The 23,901-nt window shown below is 43.5% G+C and overlaps 1 protein-coding gene across 3 annotated transcripts in view; it reads right to left on the reverse strand.

Moving 5' to 3' along the window:
• Positions 1-1,521: 1,521 nt before the first annotated feature.
• Positions 1,522-23,901, reverse strand: part of dlc1 (DLC1 Rho GTPase activating protein) — a 78,273-nt gene continuing 55,893 nt past the window's right edge. For all 3 annotated transcript variants that reach the window (XM_071504783.1, XM_071504785.1, XM_071504786.1), the window contains 13 exons: positions 19,379-19,450; positions 17,535-17,616; positions 16,339-16,402; positions 12,171-13,843; positions 11,042-11,221; positions 8,961-9,120; positions 7,807-8,014; positions 6,981-7,197; positions 6,450-6,564; positions 4,820-5,035; positions 3,803-4,020; positions 3,500-3,673; positions 1,522-3,372 (listed from right to left, as the gene is read on the reverse strand). In XM_071504783.1, coding sequence (XP_071360884.1) covers positions 3,273-3,372; positions 3,500-3,673; positions 3,803-4,020; positions 4,820-5,035; positions 6,450-6,564; positions 6,981-7,197; positions 7,807-8,014; positions 8,961-9,120; positions 11,042-11,221; positions 12,171-13,843; positions 16,339-16,402; positions 17,535-17,616; positions 19,379-19,450 — 3,479 coding nt within the window. In that variant the 3' untranslated portion in view covers positions 1,522-3,272. The remainder of the gene's footprint in view (positions 3,373-3,499; positions 3,674-3,802; positions 4,021-4,819; positions 5,036-6,449; positions 6,565-6,980; positions 7,198-7,806; positions 8,015-8,960; positions 9,121-11,041; positions 11,222-12,170; positions 13,844-16,338; positions 16,403-17,534; positions 17,617-19,378; positions 19,451-23,901) is intronic.

Here is a 23,901-nt window from a genome sequence, read left to right on the forward strand (position 1 = left end):
ATGGAGATATGTGACCCACAGTTCCTGTCCACGCCAGTGGGAGTTCTTGAGACCAAGCCCGGCCACTCACTGATCACACTGGTGGGGGTTCATCTTAAAAAAACAGGACTAGTAGCAGTAATATTCTCTGGTTCAGGAGAAAGATAGATTGTGAAGAGCCTGGTATTGATCCAGAAATATCCGTCACATTGTTCTGTTGCAAACGGAGTACAGCATCTTTGATAAATGCTTGACAAACTGGACGAAGAAATGCACACACAAATCCACAAACATTCACACATGTCCGCAATTCATTTATCAATGTGGGAAACCTTCTGCGCTTGATTCTCAAACAACAGTGCAGGAATGCAGCGCTGTTGCTGACTCTTTGGTCAGTCTTATCTGGCCCATTATAATCTCCCAGAGGTGTTTGCATTCCAAGGACAAATACATACACACAAAAACATACCAGCATTTAAGAGCAAGGCAGGCACGCAGGGGAAGAGAAACAGAAAGAAAGACAGAACATGACTGTAGAGGTTCATGTTATTTAAACAAAAAGCAATGACAAGTCTGTTTAAGGTCCACGACAAATTCAAAGACAAGCACATGCATATGTATGCGGTTACGTGTGTGAGTGTGTGCAAGTCTTTTGGAGGCTCTGGTTAATCTCTAGCTCCTGAGTTGCACTCAAGAGGAGAGTCCACGAGGTGTTCACGATCCACTGGAAGAAAAGTGAGTGAATGTGCCAGCGCAAAATGTAAATGCATTGTCATGGCCGTGGGCTAATCATGTTAACACTTGTTTCTGCCATCACACTGTACATGTGTGAAAAGTTCCTGTCTTTGAGCTTTATAAATACACAGTCCAAGTTAATGGATCATAATAAGTCCTCTGTTTGGATAAAAGAAAGGCATGAACAAAACAAGTACAGCATGTGACACCTTCGCACATCATGTGCATGGCAGAGATCCTCCTACAGACGGTCACCTCTCGCTTTGCCAAGTGATTCAAACATACAGGGGTACATCAGCCCCCGCTCTGACCCTCGGTTGGTACCCCCCCCTCCCCACCCCCGCCCTTATTTGCCGCATGACTGCCCCACTCCTCGTCGAGTCTGCCGGTTCCAGACCATGCCAGCTGTGGTACAACGGACCCCATTGTCTTCTGCTATATGAAACAGTTATGTAAGAAACAAGACAAGGAGTGAGATCACCCTCTACCAAGCCAGTTGATACCCGCCTGCACGCAGCTGACGCCTCTCTGGCCCAGTGATGGGTGTACTGGTGTGGAATGAAGGCAGCAGTGAGGGGGGTGTGGTGGTGAAGAGCGGTGAGGGGGGTAATCCAGAGTGAGTCTGAGCTCTGGATCTGAGAAGGTGTAAGCACTCGGAACAAACTGTAGTGTAAACAAATGACTGAAGAGATTATGAGGGATTTAAAGAGCAAAACCAAAACAAAGCCACAACTTTTTGGTCTGAAAAGTTGTCTGTAGTGTGGTCTCCTTTTATAACCATTGTTACACAACTCTCAAGACACACAATTATTATTTTAATACATTTAATAGTGCACTTTGATTAACCTGTACAGAAATAATATTAATAAAAAAGATAAAACATTTGTTCATTTCCATAACACAAAGCTTAACATTTACAATAAAATAAAATAAAATGGTATGATACAAAACAAACATATATCTGAGGTATAAATATATTTGTTTTAAATTAACTGTCATTGTCATGCGTTATTATTTGGCGGAGACACAGTTAAATGTAAAGACATTTATGATATGAACAATGGCTTAGTGAATTAATCATACAACTCCACATGACAAAAGCGAGCCCTCAGATTGAAGCGTGAATGTTATGAATGAAGAAGGTCAACTTTGTTTACGAGGACTGTGGATCTCTTACTTCTTTTTAAACACTGACAAGACAGTACAGATGAAGAAGCATACACAAAGATATTTTTTTCCTTCCTTTGAAATCACACAAACATTCAATCTGCCCTCTTCTTTACAGTAAAACCTGTAAAATCTCCACCTTTATAAAAGGACCATTTTTTTTTTTATTAATTTATTTTTTTTATGTTGAACATGTCTAGCCTACAACAATTTCAAAAACTGTGAATTGTGCCGTGTTAACACCTTTAACAGTGAGGAAAAAGCTCAACATGGGAAAGCTACTTCTTTCAGCTTTTACTAAATTTGGTCCATTAAATCTATTGGTCTTACATTTTAGTTTGTCCGTGTGATTTTTCAAAAATATGCAACGTTTCACTGCTCTAACACTGAGCCTCAGTCACAAACTGTTCCTCACACAATTGCCTTTTTGCACCATGCTGCACGTACTAGCATAGTCACTAATTTTGCCCGTGTATCTTCAGGAACAAAACAACTCCCATGTCAAACTCGTGACACAGTGTGGCTAACTGAATTAAAGTCTTCTTTAGGGAATGACATGTATTTGTATGTTAGTAAATGAGCCCCTTTGATCATTTCTTTCTTTTTGGTGAGCCAGCCACCGTACTCATCTGTCTCTGCCTTCCTCTACTGCAACACAAAAACCCTCTGTGCTACCAGCCACCTGTTATCTCACAGTATCCCGTCTATTGTCTCCACTCAGTCTGCATATTAACAGCACGTTCGCATCTTTCTACAACCATGGATTCATCAATCAGCTGACCGTAATATTGTCTGCTATTCTTCCTGTGCTTTGCTGTAACAGAAAAAGGGACAGAGGTAACACAAGACAGACACCAATCATTACTGTGAACACAATACTGTATGTACACATTATGCTGCCACTGGAAAACCAGTGCAAAGAATATGTGTATTTTAACCGTTTGTTGCTTTGCAAACACCCATCCGCACACACACATTTTCACATCCACACATACACACACTCAATCCCACATGCTTCTCAGAAGCAATAGCACCCTTTGGTTAAACCTCACATCCTGTATCAGCGACATCATGTCCTTTGGCCCAGATAAATGTTTGTGTGACACAAGTCCTCTTGGCAGGACACTCCAATAAAATGGTTTCTAACAATAATATCAGTTTGTTGTGACATGATTAGAGCCAAAAAAAAGAAAAAAATGTCCTTCAATCCAGGATCCAGGGTTTGTCCTTTAAATATGTGTATAAAGAGGTTTGGACCCCATCTTTCTCTCTATTAGAATGGGTGGAATGAGTCATTTCATGTCCCCAGCAGGATCCAAATTGTGGTCCAACGGGCCAGGGTTCAAAGAAGCTGTTGAGACTGTTTGCTGCCCAAATTGCACACTGCTTTCTCATTTGTCCATGGGTGCAGTGAATGAGTCACGTATCCGCGCCACCTCAGCAGCACACAAGTGTCCATACAGTTTATTGTACCACTCTGGGAAACGACCCCTGAATAAGAAGAAAGAGACACAGTGTTAGCTCATTGTGTCATCAGCTAAACGACACTGAATGACCACAAAACTAGGGCTTAATAAAATCCCCAATTCGTATTTGTTTCAGGTAATGATCCACTAACCTGCAGTCGATCCTGGAAATATGTGTGATTCTTGATTTGTTGGCTCCGCAGGGCTCGATGAAGTAGCGTGAGGTGAGGACATTGGCCCGAACACCTACAACAGGTACCCCTTCATGGTCTACAGACGTACACACGAGTGCGCATGCTCCCTTTGGCAGGTCTGTTACCCATGTTCTGTTAGAAAGAGCAGAGCAGAAAGAGTTTGTTTTAAAAACAAAATGCTGAATCAGAGCACAACTAGAAAAAGATAGAGACAAAGTGAGAAGGGGGACAGTCGGGGAGGAAGATGAGAAAATGGTCTACCTGAGCACCAGATGGTCTCTGGTGGGATGTGGAGCCATGGTGTTCCTGACGTACTGGTAGACCTCTGTCCTCTCGTCCAGGGTCTCCACCACTCGGCTCTCAAGCAGGTCCTCGTCCCAGTGGCCCTGCTCCCGCAGCACCCGTGTCAGAACCTCCTCAGGACTTGCAGGCACCTCCACGGTTACCTTCCACAGCCTCAGTGGAAAAACATCATGCACCTGGGGGAAGACATAGAAAGAAAAATATTTACTTATAGTCGGTTTGCAGGGAGTCCAAAACAGAGTCATCATACATTTACTTCAACTCTTATGCAAGTGTTTGGAAGCTTCCTGTAGGATATCTAATCTTATTAGTGATATTCACAGAAATTAGATGTGGTAATTAAGCCATAAGTTTAATGCATAACAGTCAGGCTGTATTTCGAAACCTCCCATTACCCTTTAGCCAAGTCAGCTGCTTCCTTCGACAGTCAGATGATAAAGAACGCACACACTCTTTGCCTTGTGACTCCCAAACTGGAGAAAAGATAACCTTCCAGGCCAGACACAGGAAATGTAGGCCTGGGACAGTGGTGAGCTTGTGTATGTTTGTGTGTGCATGTGTATGTCAAGCTGATGTCATTCTGGGATGGAGTCCAGTAATGGGATGGGAATGAGAGGCCAAGGGCCAGGCCTGTTTCACACGGATGTGTTTCTATACAGGAAACCCTAACTGCTGGTTTTCCACTAGATATTTAGAGGAGCAGGAGAGAGGAAGAGGCGAACATGAGGAGGGAAAGAGGAGACAGGAAACAGATAGTTGAAAAGAGAGTGCATGCTTCTTGAATAGTGGCTTGTTTACACACTAATGACTGATTGATGACTGATCTGTTGTTAATTAATCTTTCATGAGTCCCATTACTTTCACTCTGTGGCAGATTTATCACTGTATTCAGCTTCTGCTGCTAACAAACATACTGAAAGCAGCCAGACGGACTGAAGAGACAAGGTAGAGAGAGCAAACAAAAGATGGGCTCACCTTTCTGTAGGCCAGCTCGGCGTGCTCGGGCGTGGAGCAGCTGTCATAACCTCTGAACTTGTCCTTGGCCTCTTTGAGGAGGGCGTCTAGGCTGTCCTGTAGGTACGCCCTGTAGCCTCCTTGCCCTGCCTCTTCACCTGCAAGATCCTCCAAACGTCGAGGCAGCAGCGCCTGCTCCACATAGGAGTTCCTGCAGCGATTCATCTCCTCTGGTATCTGTGGGAAAAGAAGAGGGTCAGAAAAGTTATTCACACTGTAAATGAGAAAGTATGTCATTACTTTTACATTGTGTTGACGGAGATCATGAGCAGCTAAGGCATATGACGGTTAATGTTTTTATTTGAGAGAGAAATATTGATATACAGCTATGTCTACCACAATGTTGTTCCATACCACACTCAGACATTTTAGGAGTGAAAGCGTAAGTAATAACTTAATAAATTAAAGCCTCCCTTCACTCAAAACTGTGTTTTGCATGTTTTTACTTCATTTGGGTGTTTGAGGTTCACTGTGCAGAGTGAGTTTGACACTAGAGGACACATGCTTTATGATCATGTACTTCAGGATTTTTCAGTAGATTCACTAGTTGACTGAGATTTATTCAAATCAGGGTATTTCCAATGGAAAACTGTATTAACTGTAACTTGTAAGGATGAAAACAATTTCAAATGGAAACAATCACATCCTATCTTCATCTCCTTGTTTGCCGAGCTCATCCTCAATCTTTCTCTCTCTGTCTTCCCTGTACCTGGCAGGGTACAAGGTTTAATTGAATCCTAATAATATTACTGTCTAAGAAAGGGATTCTCATTAGACAAGAAAAGGCTGTTTTAATTAGAAGTTGATTACAGTCAGTTATTTCATAGGTCATCTTCCATTCACCAACCTCCACGAGCAAGTAGAAATCTAATTAAAAGAAAATAATTCGGGAGGTAATTGAGTTTACTTGTTTTGTGACATGACCATGACAGGAAGCCAGGAAGCTTTCCCACAATCTAATAAAACTTGCACTAATCACACACAGTGTGCAGCCTTTTAGTGATTACTATGGCATGTAAGAGAAAAGTTTTAGGCTGAATGGCATTGAAATTGGATTAGTTATAGAGTAGTTTGCTGATTATTTCCTGTTTATCCCATCAAGTGCTCTCCTTGTGAACACACATAATTGCACTTGTTCAGATGGATTCATGGGTGCCACCTCAACCAGTGCTGTGCTATGTTTTTACCTTTCTGCACAAATGCTCGATTTAAAAGGACAGAAACATGAAGTAAAGTCCTGTTCTGTACAAAAGGGGCATTTAAAATGGAGGGCCAGTTGGCATATTTACTTTATGTAATCATAACATTGCTTGAGCAAATGACAGCATGAATTGGATTAATGAGTTATGTAACTGGAACTATGTTTGTTTAATGGACAAACACAGGGAGACAAGGTGTTTGGCAGAAACATGGTACAGTGAGCCAGAGGTGACATTCATTTTGTCAGCAAACACGCCATCATCATCTGAAATGGCAGTTTGCCATAAGATCCTCAATCAGTAGCCATTCTGATCTCTTTTTGAGCTAACTTCAAACTTCAACGTGAGGAGTGTGCTACACATTCAGTCCCAGTGCCGTTTTAACTACTGACCCGGAAGAGTTTCCTGCACTCCTGGATCATGTGTGCCAGGCCATGAGTGGCAGCCAGGTTCTCATTCAGATCTCTCTGGTCCGGCTTTCCCAGGGTTTGCTTCCGGTTCATCACCCTTTGCCCAAGGAGGAGGGAAAGAAAATTAGTAAGTGTATCCATCATCCAGACAGTGGGTGAAAGACAAAGCAGAGGAGGCATGGGGGGTTGAAGATGGAAAGAAAGAAAAGTAGAAAGGGGTTTTATACACCTGATGAATCCCCCCCCCTAGCAGTGCTAAATGTGGAACAAAATATGTTTCTTAATTAGCTAAAGATGTTTATGTAGCCCTTCTATTTCCTCTGTCTCTCTCCCTTCCTCTTCTCACAAGCTTTGCTCTCTTCCTTTAGCTTCTCTGTCTTCTATCTACAGTATCCTGCTCTTTTGTTTCTTTAGAATGGCCCTTTCCTGTTTTCAGAGTGAACAGCATATTACATGTTATGTAAGATGCTAATACAATTACTGTGTCAGTGATGGCAACTCTCAGACACACACCTTGGCGAGGAGCTCTCCTTGCGGCGCAAGGTGTTGAGGTGGAAGAGGGACGGGGCCAGACAAACAGCCAGATTGGTGGGAGTCATCTGGTTCTCAGCCACGCTGGCTGTCACGTCGCTCAGCAGACACAGCAGCGTCCGCAGTGCCTCTCGGTTCTCGTCGGGCAGCAGCAGCACGGCGGCACGAGTTGCCTGCAGACGGAGCTCTTTCGGCATGTCTAGAGAGGGAGAGGGTGATGTTACAGTTCCTTTTTAATATCATACGCTGAAAAAGACTAATAACCAGTGTCACGCTACATCACATCATCTGTTTTTTGTGTGTGTGCTGGTTAACTCAGGAAGGACTTTGTGTATGGCTTTCCTTTGCCTGCCAGGAGTGAGCTATGATGGGATCTGTGTTGAGCTAAGAGTGTTATATAAGCCTATATGTGTGTGTGTGTGTGTACACTATATGCTTCATGCTTCATACTTCCTGCACAGGACTGGTTTTTGTTTTACCTTATATAAACAGTTCCTAATGCAGCTATTACAATCACACTGTACCAGAACTTGAGAGGATGTCCATGCTAGCAGTGAGTCACAGACGGATGAGCCAAGACTACAGCAGAGTGGATTTACAGTTTATATATCACGTCATTCCACAGGTATTTCCTGCACTCATCTTGTTTGTTTTCTTTTTAGAGTTTCACAATTTCTTGCTCCATGACAGGCACGAATCTGCAGGTCTAAAACAATACACTCGTGTATTCCTGCACACAGTCCTCCTGTATGTGGATGTCTGTACAAGGTTTTGTTCATACTTTCAGTACATGTGTGTGTATTCTTACACTGATAGATCTGGAGGAAGGTCTCGGACAGTTTACTAGTGAGCAGGGGTTCTGGCAAATCTCTGAAGTACTGCTTCAGCATGTCTGCCACATCATAAGCCGACTGGCCCTCGTAGCTGACTCCCCCTCCGTCCGCGCCGCTCGCCTCGTTCATCTGCCGCAGAGCTTGGATTCGAGATTTAACTCCTGATTTTCTGAAAAGACCCACCTGGACACAGAGACATGGACACAAAGAGAAAGAGTTACATCAGGCATACACGCACAGACACCTGATAAGTCAGCTTTGAACTATAATTCACTTATACATTATTACATCTTATCATCAAAGCGTATCAAAAACGATTCATGTGCCTGTGTTCTAAAACTGCAGGCTGTTACATATTTTTGACTTATCCCCAAATCCAGAGCTTACAGTCAATATGGTTACATCACAATAGATCATGTTGACTGTATTTACGAGAAGCTCCCCTGACACTCAGTAGGCATTCTTGTACTGAATACTGTGAAGGACCTCATCAGTGGCCATTTAAGGCCTTGTGAAATGGCAATGTAGGGGAGGAAAAGAGAAAAAGGCTGTTGGCTGGTCCAGCCTGAATATTTTCCATGAGCTTTCACCACTTCCAAACAGAGGTGCCTTGTTCTGCTTTGCAAAGAGCACCATCTCTCTCTTTTCTGTTTGGCCCTCCATTAATATGCTATTTTCTCCTCATTCCCTCTTTCTTGCCTTTATGAATGTACACACACATATATACTCTGAGATAAATCTTTCATACTGTCTGGCGATTAAACACAGGTGACTTAACAGCCGCACACTTAGACGCCCCAGGCCTCCACACTTCAGCTTATGTGACAGTGAGAGGGGAAAAGGGGGAAAGACAGAAACTGTATACACACACTGAAAAAGTGGGTATCAGGCTTTTTCCGATTCTTTGCTTCATCTTATGTAACAACCAGTTAAAAAGATCATATCATGGATACATATTTGACTTGCAGATGTCCTAAAATGCAGATATTATGTAACTTGAGCACCTTAAAGAAAAAGGTTTTTCTCTTCACTGTACAAACTGAAAACCCCGCTTTAATCTAAATGACAGGCTTGCAGGAAATGTGACATTATGTACACATGCAATCAAAGTATAAGTACTTTATATTACCTGGTCAAGGCACTGATTGCGCAAGTAGCGCATGGCTTGCTGGATTCCCTGAGGAAGGGGCTGGCCTGTCCGCTGGACGATAACTTGTAGTGGCACACCAAACACATTCCTGTCTTTGTAGTCGCGCACCTTGATCCGCTTCATAAACTTTGGCACAGCCCTACAACATAAACACACAACACAAGGAACTCATCAATACCTGCTACACAGGATAATGACATGGATTTTGATATTGACATGAGTCTTGATATGTATTAAAAGGATTTCTCTGAATAACTGATTTAAACTTTTGACCCATAAGATCAATTCATCACAACGTCAGATACAGCGAGGTGACAAATTAAAGAAAAAAACAACATTAAGTGTCTTAGTTAGGTATTGGGCCACCAAGTGCCGCAAGAGCAGCTTCAATGCTCCCTGGCATTGATTCTATAAGTGACTGGAAGTTATTCTCTCATTTGGTGTTTTGATGATGGTGGTGCAGGAGCAGGCTATAGCATATAATTCACACCATTTTCACTCTTATCAAACCATTTAATGACCCATTGTGCTCTATGGATGTGGGTAATGTCATCCTGTTCCTACACTCATTTTTCAGGGTTTTCCTTAAATTTGATACCCGTCTGTATGTTTCAAATAGCTGTTAGTTACGATATGTAAACTTCTGTGACACAAATTCAATTACTGGAGCTGTGACTGTCTGTGTGTTTGTGTTTTATGTGTGTGCAAGAACCAAGTGGCTGCAGAAGCCTGTCTCCAGGTTTATGAGAGGGGTGGATAAACAGGGTGAGGGGAGAATAGAGGGGGGAGTGGGATGTATGCTGGGTTGTCAAAAGGGGAGGATCCCACTGCTTTATACATCCCCACAAAGTGTCTGTCTCACTATTTGTTACTGTGTGTGTGAGTGTGCATGCACGCGCACTTGGGTGCAAGTGAACAGCAAGTCCACAACCACAACTCCGACCGTTTCACAAGAATGCGCCCACAGATTCATGGCAGTGTATCTGTGTTTAGAAGAAAGACGCTATGCGCAACTCGGGACAAGCTCGTCTTTGTAAGAACCATTCACATGACTCCACAGTTTGGGAAAAATGGTAAAGGAGCATATTATGATCCCTGCCCAGAATTCTGATTATGTGTGGGCCTTCATCAGCCAACAAGTGGCCTCTGTCTCCCAGTGAGCCCCAGCCTGTTCTAAGACTGTCATAATGTTATCTATTCCTGTCCAAGAAAGGCCTCAAGTAGAGGTGATTAGATTTTTCACTTTTAGTTCATTTTTCTCTTTTGATGTTGTAAAGTAGTATAAAAAAGTCAGATGTTAAAACAGGTAACTGTATTACACTGATATTCTGACTAAAGAATGTCCTCTAATATACTTGCTGGTCAACAGAGTTAAGTCTTTTATAACACTTGTATTTTGCGCTGCCTTTAATTCTGGCCTTCTCTATTAAACCACATATTTAAAGGACTATATATACAATATCTGACACAAATATGGAGGACTACAGACAAAAACAAAACATATAGGTAGCGACTCCAAAATCTACAGTAATCAGTAGGACATTGGGTACTATTAAATAATCATGAGCAGTATATTAATGGAGCTGAAACCAATACTCTAGAAGTGGTTGAGAGAAGGTAGTGGTGGAGTGATAATTGTTGAGAGCAGATCTTTCCAGCCCCCAGCTCTTGTAACACCATGCGTGTGAACTGCCATGATTGCCCCGTTGAGAAAAAGACAATGTACGCCCCTTCCCAGCAATTACAGGCCTGGGAAAAGAATGTGAAACCCAACCTCTGTGGACAGCCGTCACCACACTATACAACAACCTGCAGATGGAAGGGATTGGGAGACTGGTGGGATGGAGGGGTAGTTGTTGGCTTAGTGAATGGATAAATTCAAGGGCATTGCTTACAGGGAACAACTAGCCAGACACAGAAGGCTTTTTACATGAAAAACAAGCTTAGAAATCAGTGTGTGTCTGTTGAACAATCACCACCCAAAATCAACTTCCTCAGTACTTATAGTCTGTATTTCCCTTATATTACTTAAGCCTTCCATTTTCCACCCGTCCACTCACCAGCTGAAGCCATGTTTGTTTGTTGGGGTGTGCTTCTCCAGCAGAGCAGTGAGCTGCAGCAGGGAGAGCTTCTGGAGCAGATTCATCTGTAACACAGACTGGCAGCTAATCTGGAGCTGGGCGGAGGCCAGGCTGGGCCGATGGGAGTTCTGGAAGCTCGGCCAGCGGAGTTTCTGTGGCCTGGAGTGCAGAGAAGCAGAAGGAGACAGCACAAATTGAGATGTGAGAAGAAGAATTCTGATTGAAAAAGAGCAGCTTAACTCTTGGGATATGCGTCATGCTTTTGTGTACACATAAACTTAGAAAATAACACATAGCAACACACAGTATTTGTAGTTGTATGTGCCAAATAATCAGTTTTGGGATTACATGGATTTATGTACACATCAATCAAGAGATTGTCGAAAGGACTAAAACAGCCCCCCCCCCCCCCCCCCCCCCCCCAATGTAATTCTGCCTGTGGATTCCTTAAGGAACAGAAACAGTCCCCATGGAGACTAAGCAGCATTCCAGAGTATTCAGCACCATTACGTAAGGAGAGACGTCTCAGCGTGTCCCCCTGTTTATCCTTTGCTGTCGCTCTCTATGGAAAACTCATTTTCTCTGTACCTGTTTGTCTTTCTATTGTTTTGTTGTCCTTGAGCTTTTCGTGCGCTAAGGTAATGCTTGGCAGGACTTTGATAGACAAAGACTGAGAGCATGAGTCTGTTTGGCAGCAGCTGTGTGGATGACTTTCTCTTAATGGATCAGTTCACCTCAATAACAAAGTTATATAGAGAAGATACATAAATCAAATGTTGGAACCAATTTCTACAAAAGAAATAGTTCCCTTGGAAATATCTGAGAGTATGAGCCAGAGTAACAAGATATTGCTGCTGTTTTTTCTATTTAATTGTGTTATGCTGTGAGCACCATAAACAAAATGTCCCCCACCGCTAGTGTATGAGGCTGGAAACAGAAATGGAAGAGAGTGATATCTACAAACCTGCACAAATAAACAAGAACTATCCGCTTTGCTGTATATTATGAGAATGAAGTGAGAACATATATTTATGTTATTTTGGGTAAACTGACCCTTCAATGGTTTTACTGCATTAGTAAGAAGAGAGTTTAGAATTTCTTCACTGACCTGCTGGTTCGGGTTAGAGATGCTCCAACACCAGAATCTCTTCTCTCTCTCATCCCGTCCTCTCCCTCGCCCAGCGGGTTTCCTGTGCTATCTTGGTCACTCGCATTCTCCCCCTCTTCCAGTCGGTTCTGCAGAGGAGAAGACGGGCACGGGGAAGCTGAGTCCAGTGCTGAGTCCGAGTCTCCTTCTTCCTCTTCATCTTCCTCCTCCTCCTCCTCTTCACCCACCACAGCTTCCGACCAGGCGTTAAAACGCTGCAGGCCGCTGACATGGTGTAGCACTTCCTCTAGTTTGCGTTCATCCCCCTCTTCCTCCTCGCCCTCCTCCTCTCTCTCAGTGTAGGGGACGTTGTCATAAAAACTGAGCCGGCTATCGACGGAGCCTGAAGAGCCACGACGTTGGCGTCTACTTTGCCGTCCCCTGAGGATCACTGAGTTTCCGTTATCGTTGCCATTGTTATTTCGTGAGCTCCCGTCTTTCAGGGCTTTAGGGAAAGTTCCAGGCTTGTGACCCTCTGGTAAGTAGAAGAAGATCATGCCCTCTTCTTCCTCCTCCTCTTCTTCCTCCACTTGTCTGCTATTGTCTCGAACACTGCAGTTGTTCCTGCGGTTCTGCTCGTCAACTGTCATCCCATTACTGGCTTGGCAGGGGATGGGTGGGGTAGATTTGGTTGGGGGTGTTGGCTGACGATCTGAGGCTTGTTGCGGGATGCTGAAAGGGTCAAAACCCTCCAAATACATTCCTCCTCTCTTACTCGAGCCCGCTGCTGTGCTGTGGCTGCGAGCGCGAGTCACTGGGCTCGGTGTGCTCACTGCACTGCCACTGCTGGCTTCTGACTGGCTGCTCCCAGTACTTCCAGTGCTGCCGTTGCTGGTCTGAGTGGAGTAGGATACAGTGCGATTCCGGTGAAGAGTCATAGTCTGAGTGGGATTGCGGTGGTGATTGAGGTTCTGGTTGAGGTTGATGCTGGAGATGTCCACACAGTTGAGCCTCCTCAACTTGTCATCATCTAGACCCTCTTTGATGACAGGACCACTGATTTCTATCTTCCCTCCACTGGTGCTCCCCTTCTTCTTCCTCTTGGAGGAGGTGCCACTGCGCAACCGTAGACTCTCCATCCGCTTTAGGAAACTCTTCGCTCGTGAGCGTGTGCTTTTGCCACTTCCCCCTCCTCTGTCCAGACTTCCTCCTAGTCCTCCTATCCCCGTTTTCACATCAAATGTGAACTGTCCAAGGGTCTCCAGGGGAGATGGGGGCAACCCATCAGACAAAGAGTCTTCATTAGCGCAACCTGACCCACCAGTACCCGAGGATGAACACATGCTAGCTACAGAGCTGGCACGTGTGGCACCAGCAGGTATAGCCTCATTGACCAAGGCAGCTCCATGGCCCTTCTCTTCTCCTTGTCCTCCACTCCCGCTGCTGTGGATGGAGCCCACTTCAGGCTGCTCACTGAGGTCAGTCAGCACACTCTCTGAACTGTTGCCTTCACGTAGGGCGAGTTTGCCTTTTTGGGATACTTGGTCCTTGGGGAATGATGGAGCCTGGGAGGCATCTGTGGACAATGTGGAGAAAACCTCCAGCTCCTCCATACGGGACCAGCGCTTGCTGTCTCTTTGGAAGGTCCAGCGGCCACTGATGGCACAAGGCTCGTCCTCGTCAGAGTCCTCACTCTGGATAGGGGAGAAGGAGGGGACAAGGGAGATGGAGAGAAAGAAATAGCAAGAATAGAAGGAAAAAAGAGAGGAAGGGAGGGAGGGAGAGGAGAACATTATGCACTGCTTCGTTTTCCATTTCTTTTCCAACATTCCTCACCTTGATCCAGGAAACTTTCTGGAGTTGTGGAATTTATTTTATAATTGTTCTTCTGTAAACTATATAAAATATATATCGGAAGATGATGGCTGTTAAATACCTTCATAACACATGAACCTATATATATATATATATATATATATATATATATATATATAAAATATAAATAATTTATATAGATATACAACATGCCAATGATAAATGGTAATAAAGCCAAAGTTTTGCATAATGTTATCTTAACCTGGGGCCTCGTGGCTAAGCAGAGGACTTGATCAGGCAAAGAAATCAGCTAGTAAACACATCACTTCCTAACTGCAGGGACAATAAATACAAAAAGACAAAGAGAAAAATGGCCACTACTGAGTCACATATAGCACAAATGCACCTTCCCAAAATGTACACACCTCCCCCAGTTTGGTTAATCTACCTTAGGCCCTGGAGGGAGTTCAGGAAATTCCATTATGACCCCTATAGCTCTCAATGCAACCCACCAGACTGGGGTCAACCCCCTGCACAGTCTTTATCCCCTCTGTCTGTACGTATGCACACACACATTGAGTGAGACAGTATCACTGATACACTGCTACACTCAATCCTTATTCCTCATCCATGACAGAGATATTCGACCTGTGTCAAACACACACACACACACTCACTCTCACACACACACACACACACACACACACACACACACACACATACACACTGAGCTGGGAGACCCCAGAGGAGACTTCTTCACAGTTACCAATCACAGTTTGAGGACCAAAAACCATAAAACCAAACCACAGGCCACAATTTAATGACCTGCTTCTCCTCACCTTTCTAAAGCCCTACCTATAATCTGAGCTCAGAAAAACATGAAGACTTTCTTGTATCTGTCAAAATAAAAAAGCTTAGACAGCAATTCAGTTGAAAGAGATCGTTAAACAATAATCAGAACCCTCTTTATAAAGATGCCAGGAAATCATCACTTTGAATAAAAAAATTCCAGTAGAAAAATGATCAAATCCTCAAGATCCATGTTCCACTAGTTGTGTGCCAATGTTCCACTTTCATTGCTCACATGGGCTCCACATACAGGCATCATTATTTGTATGTTTTGCAGTGGAAAATGATGTAATTTCAATTAAAAATGAACAAAGAGTGCAAGCTATACAGGGCTTTTATTAAAGCCAATGATTTAAAGTGGATAATGGAGATTTTTGTGACACTTTTGGATACGACTGTGGCTTGTTTCTCCAGTTATGCTGGTTGGAATGTGAGATAACCATGCTGTGCTAATTGTTGTGCATTGACAGCAGTGACATTTTGTCAACATTCTGGAGATATCTTATCCTCAAACCATCAAACCACCATAGCATTCACTGCAATGGTGGCCACTTTGAACGTCACAAGGAGTCTGCAGAATGAAAACTATTTAATCATTACAATAAGACAGACAAACCAGAAAAAAAAGAGAGACAGGGAGATGGAGATTTAAGAGAGAGGGAATGTTAAGACATGAGGAGATCAATGCATTCCTAAGCTGTCTAAGGGGTGGGGGTGGGGGGGCTTTCGTCCCACAAAGATGGCAAATAGCCTCTTTGACTCCCCTACTCTTCTCTGTTGACTCCTGAAATGAAAGGTGACACAGAAAGGGTCATCCTAATGAATACCACCACGCACAGAACAAGGATGTTACTATGTAGCGCTTGAGGCCATTGGGGAATTAAGTTTGATTTGTGTAAAAAGGAGCAATTCTTGTCACAAACTGACAGTGGATGTCACTCGAAGCTTCCTAGCTCTCTCAAAACAAGCATGGTCTAAAACTGGAATATTCACACAATTATCCTACTTTCTTAGAAGGGACATTCCAGTAGCCTGTTTCCATGAAAGAGAAATCTATGAGAAGTTATTCTCATAGATTCTTCTATTGAAGAAGTTAAGTTTCTCTTAAAAACGTACAATGCACACACTCACAGACCCTTATGACCATGATCATAGATATGAGATGTATGGTGGTTCATTCTGCAGGAGTGCCACAAAAGCACCGTACTAACCCCTTTCATGGTGAGCCAGAAGTATGAGCAAGTATTTGAGAAAGAAGGGGAGCACGCCTTGAGTAGGGGGAGGTCGTGGTGAATGCAACCCCTTCATTTAGACATTAAAGCTATCCTCCTTGCCCCTAGGGTTTGCACAGCCCACTTGATATAAAAATAAACCCAACAGGTGCCTTCTCATTAAACTAGATGAGAGAAAACACAGCTTTGCCCTGTGGCCAAGAGTGAACTGATGGCTAAGGCGAGGAAATGCAATTGTGGTTGAGGAGACATGCAGGAAGGAGTGGAGTTCGTGTGTATGCATGCGCACTTACTCGTTTTCTTTGCGGTGATATCTCCAGTCTCATTAGAGCGCACTTGTTGAGGGTGTTCAGTCTCCTGCAAACGTGAAACACATACAAAACCGGTTACATTTAAAATGGGCTTTAAAATTATCCACCCCCCTGATTTTTCCAAAGACGCAAACCCCTCATCATCCAAGAGGATGTATAATGGAAGAAAGGATGAAACAAGATGAAAAACAGATGAGGGGAAGAGAAAGACAGGGGGAGTCTGAGTGCACCAACGCTGGCTAATGAGCTGCTGAAGGATAATCCCCACATGAGCGTGAAGAGAATGAGAGGGAGACAGAAAAGGAGAGAGCGAGGAGAATGAAATCTGCTGGAGTGGCAACGAAAACTTGGGGAGGGGGCAGAAAGCTTATCCCCCCAGCCACCTGGAGAAGGGGATCGAGGGTGGTGGCAGGGTCCACCCTCTGGAGAGCTCTTAGAGCAGATCATGTAACAATGGAGAGATGAAGGGATGGGAACTGAGGGACAGTTGGGGTTGTGGGGAGGGGCTGAAAGGCTGCCAAGTGAGGAGACACTGAGATGATAGCTTCCAGATGTATGGAAGGACACCTGCTGTGGTTTATTACTCAGAGCTGGAATTTGATGATGGAGCTGTCTCCATTAAAGAACCATTAACCTCCTCCTCATATCCTAATTAATATGACAGGAGCACCAACTGGAATGCAAACCCAATCTTCTCTAGTGCTACTTTGTTTTTCCTGCCATTCAGTTCTTTTTCACATATACAAACCAACGCAAGACAGGTCCAAAACTGTCCTACCTCTGCAACACAGGAAGAAACACTGAATGTAAAGAGCATTGCGTGACTGTGGCATCTAGCAGTGAAAGGTAGAGATAATGTGCTTGCCAGGGGGATATAAGAGGCCGTAATGACTGGGGTAAACACTATCAGCCACAGAGAAAGAGCAAAATGAAGGGAGAAGATATGGCTATAGAAAATGTAAACGGTACAGCACATGGCTCCAGGGTGCTTATCATGTCATTCTTTCATCTCATCTGCAACTTTTCAAAGCATGCGTCCTTTTGAAGTCATGCCCTCATGGTTTCATTTGGGGGGAAACAAGAGATAGTAAAGAAAAGAGGAGGAGAAAAAAAGAGAAGAATGGTGCAAGAGAAAGAGAAAAGAAGTACAGAAGGTTCAGCGTGCCTCGTAATCTCACCTGCAAAGAGCCTCGATCGAGTCCCGATCGAGAAAGTCATGGTCTCTAGTGACTGAGGAGATGTCGATGGGAAACAGGGCATCTAAAAAGAGAGGGACAGTCAGATTAATGTGGGCATCTACCTGCCACTGATTGGATCAGTGTGTTCAGATAAAACTAAAGATACAACCCGTAGCTCCAAAAAACACCCACCCACTCAAACACCCACCAGGACCTTCCATCCCACCTTCTCCCCCACCACATACAGCCTTGATGAAAAGCTAAAAGAGGAAGTAGCATCTTAGCCGACCAAACAAACACAGCTGCAGATTTCAGACTCGGCAGGCAGGGGGGATGTGGAGCACAGAGGGAGAGAACAGGGGATTGATTGAAGAATGACAATAGGTACTCTACTGCTGCTCAGAGGTCTCACTTCCTTTTCTACTTCTCCCTCTTTCTCTCTAGTCTACCTCATTAATAGGATCACTTATTGACTAAGTCACAGTGTGCCTTGCCATATTAAGATTTTTAAGCAGCATATTCTGGTGTATGAATGGATGCAAAGATACTAAGATGTTTTCTGGAATGCTTGGACCCAACCCAAAGCGGGAATCTTGCATTTAAACCCTTGGGGGCGATGACGATAAGAAAATACTACTCAGGAGAGGCCAGCACCTCTAGCCTACTGTACTGAAACAGGCCTATCAGTCCGCTTATCTTTAGTGGGGCAATAGTCTTAACAGCACAGACAATAGAGATTGTCCCACGGATACAGGGGAAGGAAAAATGTGTCATGCATTGGCACAAATTCCTTTTCGAGTGCAGACAGCTGCATGAGACCAACCAGTGAGGCTGTAAACTCTGTGATTGATTGTGGTTTGCACTTTTGTGCTGCTGTTCATGCATGTATGAAAACAGTCTCATCACCTGTGCACAAACACAATGAGTTTTCCCAGTCAAATAGGAACTTAACCATGGATTAGTGGCAACAAGTAATGACCTGTTGACAATGGTAGCTTAGTTCTGCTGTCATCATCCTGTAGTTACATAAGGGCAACTGGTATCCCCATGGTATGCTGTAGTATAGTTGGAGTAGCTATATGGAGCATAAAGAATGTCTAATGTATTTCGGTGAGTGTGTATTTAAAACTCAAAGGTTGGGGAGAGCATTCTTTCTCAACCATTTGCCTTTGTAAGAGTAACTTTAGAAGGTATAGAAAACCTGATTTGTGTTTGTTTTAACAAGCTAGAATAGACCTTTGGTCCCAAAAGAGTAACTACATACGTTAATAGAGGTTATATTATAGTTAATATTTAGAATTGAGTAGTGTGTGGCTATACTTGCATAAGTGGAGCAAAGAAAAAAAATATACCCCATGCTTCTCAGGAATGTTGTGTGTGGTGTGTATGCATGCACAGGCGCAAGTGTGCATGTTGATGGTTTGTGTGCTTGACAATGGACGCAGTGGTTTTCTATATGAGCTAAACACCATCAGCTGTTACATACCAAAGGGGTGTGTATTTTTCCAATCTGCAGAAGTGTGGTAAAATAACAGCCTTTCGAAGAAACTCACAAGTCAGGGAAATCAGTCTGATTATGCCATGATTCCCATTGTAACTGTGGCTTTCTCATACTTTGGCTTTGTGTTTGCAAAGACCTTCTGTCCCAAAAGAGTAACTATATAGGTTAGATTATAGTTAATATTTGTAATATAGTAGCATGTGCCTAGATTTGCCTGGCATTACTTGCATAAGTAGAGCATAAGAAAAAAATATCCATAACTAAATCTTTTTTGTCCTTCCTGTCCTTACAACGGTCAGTTGAGGAAGGAGAGTAGGCTGAGGTGTCTCATGAGGGTCCTTACCTTCATAAAGCTGGGCGTACTGTGGGAACCCTGCTGCCCGGAGCCAGGTACAGGCCTCTTTGGCTTCAATCTCTGCAGATGAGAAAAAGCGGAACAAAACAAAAGCTTGTCAGGTGTTGTGGGAGACGCTTCAACCAATCTCTACAGAAAATATATTAAATGAGTACCTCAAACACAAAATAACAGGAAGAAATCACAACTACACATACAGTAACCAAACCACAGCAAAATGAATGACATACTCTGATACAAAGGCTTTTTATCACCACTAAAGTGTGAAACAGACATCATTTGAAAATGCCTGTCAACATATCAAAGCAAGACAAAACTCTGGAACTGAGCACTCCAGCATGCAAGCAGCTTATCAAATGCAACCCCCTTGACCCTATTAGCTATCTCACACTCGGTCACTCTCCTCTCACATGCTTCTAAAGCTACAGCTCAAAGCATCATTCGTGCAAATTGTGTTAACCCCCTCACACACCAAGTGTGTGCCACTTAAGCTCCTTATCCAGGTAAGGCGGTGGTTTTCGCTGTTCACACAGAGATCTCCAACAGAAATGTCAGTGCTGAGCTTTTCCCATATGATGTGATTGTTCCCATAAGTATACCAGTATGTGACTTGTTCTCTGAAGCATTTTACTTTTAAAAAAATAATTTTGTTTGCTTTCTATGTTTTTTTTGACAATATACAATATCCTGTGGCTGCAATGCTGCCCACCAGCCTCTGTTATGTCATGATGCATGTACAAAAGGGTGCTTTGCATATTGGGTATAGTTGTAAGTGTCCACAAATACCTTTGCTATAGTTACAATGCTTCTCCAACACTGCGTAACCATCTCTTCCATAACTCTTTTTAAACCCAAGGTGCGACATTTGGGCTTGTTATGCTAAGTACTATGGCCGAGGTCCGCTGTGTGTCAAGGGAGCCATGGGGATGTCTCCCAATTATCTGCGAAAAGCCCTTTAGATGACATATGCCAAATGGTTACCCACACTGTTGCGTCTTCAATTGCTCCACCGCCCCCACCACCAGCAGTTTGAAGAGAGAAGACAGACAGAAACATGTCAACAGACCTTAAGAAGCTGACTTTACAATGTCCTCTTTAGCAGAATGACAGTAAGTACAAATGTTGCACAACCCCGAGAAACACTTGTAAACAAAATCAGTGGAACAAAGGCAGGAAAAGACACTGGTAAAGCATAGATGAAAGTGACAGTATATAGTCTGACTGTGAAATACTTGCTAATCGCGTTACAAGTGTGAAAACGGTGTATGAAGTTCAGACAGGATAGTAAAATGTTTCCATTTCTAAGGCAACAATCCTTGCAGTCAGACATTATGTTCCTTACACTTTTGTATCGGTGCTATGTTTGGCTGAGTGTGAGGGAGTTAATAATAGCCACTGGCAAAGTGATGCAGAGTAGTTTAATATATCTTCAGAGGACCAGTTAGGAAGTTCCACCTCATTTCGAAGCTAAATTACACATTTTTTTTTTAGCTCAAGCTCATGAACACAAGCATAAAATAAGACAGAACAGAACTTCACTAAACTTAAAGACAAAACATTTTACAGTATTATGGTCCCCACAGAGATAATGAGTAATAAACAAGCAAGACATTAAAAACTTGAAATCAAACTGATATGAAGAAAAGAAAGTGAACTGTAAAATACTGTCAGACAGAGAGAGAGGTCAGAAAAAGACTAGTGCTGCAAAGCGTCTGGGCTCCACAACATATGAGCATTTACATACCAACAACAAGCCTAGACGGCAGACAAACCCACTAACAACAAGGTGTGACACGACCAAGACAGGGTCTCCCCCTCTGCCACTGCAGGGGCCAGGAACTGCTGAAGCAACCACTGTGACACTAGCGTGTACCCAAGTGTCAAATAACACATTAACAACTATGTTTTAACACTATTTAGTTGACAATTGAGCCTTACTTTTCCGTGTGGATGCGAACTCTCAGACTTTGAATTCGTGTGTTAGAGCCTAGTATTTTTGGAGCACAGTGAACCCAGAGCAACATAGAAACCAAGGGGTTATTATTCTTGAATGCAGGCACTCTTGTGTTTGCTTGTGCATCTATGTGTGTGTGAGTGTGTGCACAAGCAATTCTGTGTGTGTTTGTAAAGGCCAACCTCATGTTTAAAGACAAACCACTCAAAAGACAGTAAAGCTATTGAAATGCAAATTAGATATACAAACACATGGTTAGCTTTCCACCCCCAAACCCCTCAAAAAGGGCTAGGGGATCCAATAAGTGCCACTGAAGTGAAGCTACCCAGTGACACACCCCATTGGGCTAGAATGTGTGTCAAATCTACTTTACAGTGACATAATGTGGACAGGGTACCAAGGAAGTGAAATAATGGCAGCAGCATTCACCACGCAGGTGGATCAAACTGAAAAATATTTGTCACTGCACCACTTTGTGTCTCCATTCATGCACAGAGGGAAGCTAGAAAATGTTTCTATCTTTTGTTTGGCTGCAGGAAGTGGACAGAGGCTTGCGGCATCTGGCACAAGCAACCTAACAACAGAGCCACAATACATTTGCATCTGGAATTTAAGAAAAAAAAAGTTAGATCAACAAAGCCATTAAAGGGGTTAACAAGAATATCTCAGGCACTCTGGTCATAAAAATGTCATCCTATAACACTCCGTCCAACCCTTTGCATTTTTGTTTGCCTCCATAACTTGAGATTTGTGGGTGTATTTTATTTTTTGTCTTCCCCACTGTCCACCCTAATTCCTTAGCCCTCGCCAGGGAACTACCTCACTTCCTCTTCCTGCTTCCCTCACAGGAAGAGAACCGAGCGGCGCTGCAGTGGCCGCCAACCACCCGGCTGTAAGGCCCTGCCTTCGTTTGTTCCTGGCCAGATAATAGGCGGGGAGGCAGCCAAGACAAACACAGGCCCTGGTGATTGTGTGTACTTACCAAAAGTCCAAACAGCCACACTGGACCAGTGTCGTACAGCAAATGCTTACCACTTAAATATGACTTATTTTTCTACTCGGGTTACCCTCACATTGAAAAGTTCACCACCTTTATAATGATGCTGAGATTTGGTATACAGGTGTCAAGTTGGCTTAAGTACAGCAGATTAGAAATGTGAAAGGAGTCAGACCAGCACCAAGGCCAACTACAGCACTGAAAATACCACATGTCCCAGGAACCTAATTATTCTACAGTTGACCACACGTTTCTTTATGTGCAGTGCAATTTCTGGAACAGCACATTCTGGACACATTCCTCTTCATGTTTAGTTTTCAAGAAGAATTAAAGTAAGTGCAGATAAATGTAGTTGGTCTAAAATACACACAAGGCTATGACTGACTATGAGCTACAGCAGCAACAGAGGCCGACAGTAGCATGTATTGTATGTGCATGTATGTTTCTTCACTGCAAAAGCTAACCCTCTGCCAGTACATTAATCAAACCTTTTTCCTGTTAGGCCATTGTATTACCATCACTGGTTGTCTGGTTGGCTAGGAGACATTCAGACAGACAAACAAAGAGCAAACAAAGAGCTGGTTAAATTAATAAATGAACCTGAGTTCAGATCAGCCCAAGACTTGTGGTAGATATGTGGCTAAAGCTGAACTGGCCTCGTCAGGACAACAGTTAGATGGAATTAATGTTATATCTTTTATATATTTTTCAATTTTATGTGGACAGAAATGCAGAAATCAGTTGGAATCAAAAGAGTTCGCCACACATTAGTTTTGGCTGATATGGATGACCAAAAGTAACACAGTGAGACCCACTCCATCTCAGTGGAGATGGGAGCGATTATCAGTAGATAACATGACTAATAAGAGCCAAGCCGATACTGATAGAGATTTCATATGGATCACGAGTGGCTTTTCTCCCGGAATTTGGCCAAAGCTGAACGGGTGAGCGGCCTGTCGGGGTTAAGCTTAACCCACTGCCTGGCAGTTTTGACTTCTAAAATTATCCATCATGATCCTGTCTTTGCTTTCCTTTCCCCAGCTCTCACCCTCATCTCCTCTGATCTTTCTGCTTATTTCAACTCTGCTCGCCCCTTCTCTTCTCTCCTTTCCTGTGGCAGGAAATTCTCACAATTGCCGGCCAAAGTTTCCCTCCATCGCAGGAGGCAGCGGGGTCTGGCTTGGCCGAGTCTGAATGCTCAGCTCCAGTGGGAGTTTGTCAGCAGCTAGCAAACAAAGGATGCTGCTCCCCACCTCAAAGGCCCTGCTACATACACGGCAAACTAGAGGTCAAGAGTCTGAATACAGTTATCACAGGAGCTAGGTCTTTGAAGTAGGCAGATTGAGAAGAATGCTTGACTAACAACTGTTGTGAATTGAGGTGGCTTATCTGGAATTACCCGATCATTGCTGGGTCTCAGAGTGCCGACTATAAAACAACCCAAAAGGCAGGCAGAGGGTTCTTATCAACTCCAGGTCTGAGTGGCTCATTCTGAAGGACCTGCAAAGTGGGTCTAGACAGGTGATGTGATAAACCAGGTCAGACTCTGTGGCTCAGTTG

This window comes from Trachinotus anak, unplaced genomic scaffold (assembly GCF_046630095.1).
Source record: "Trachinotus anak isolate AG129_WGS33_773 ecotype Australia unplaced genomic scaffold, CSIRO_AGI_Tana_v1 ptg000019l, whole genome shotgun sequence".
In the NCBI taxonomy this organism is placed as follows: domain Eukaryota; kingdom Metazoa; phylum Chordata; class Actinopteri; order Carangiformes; family Carangidae; genus Trachinotus; species Trachinotus anak.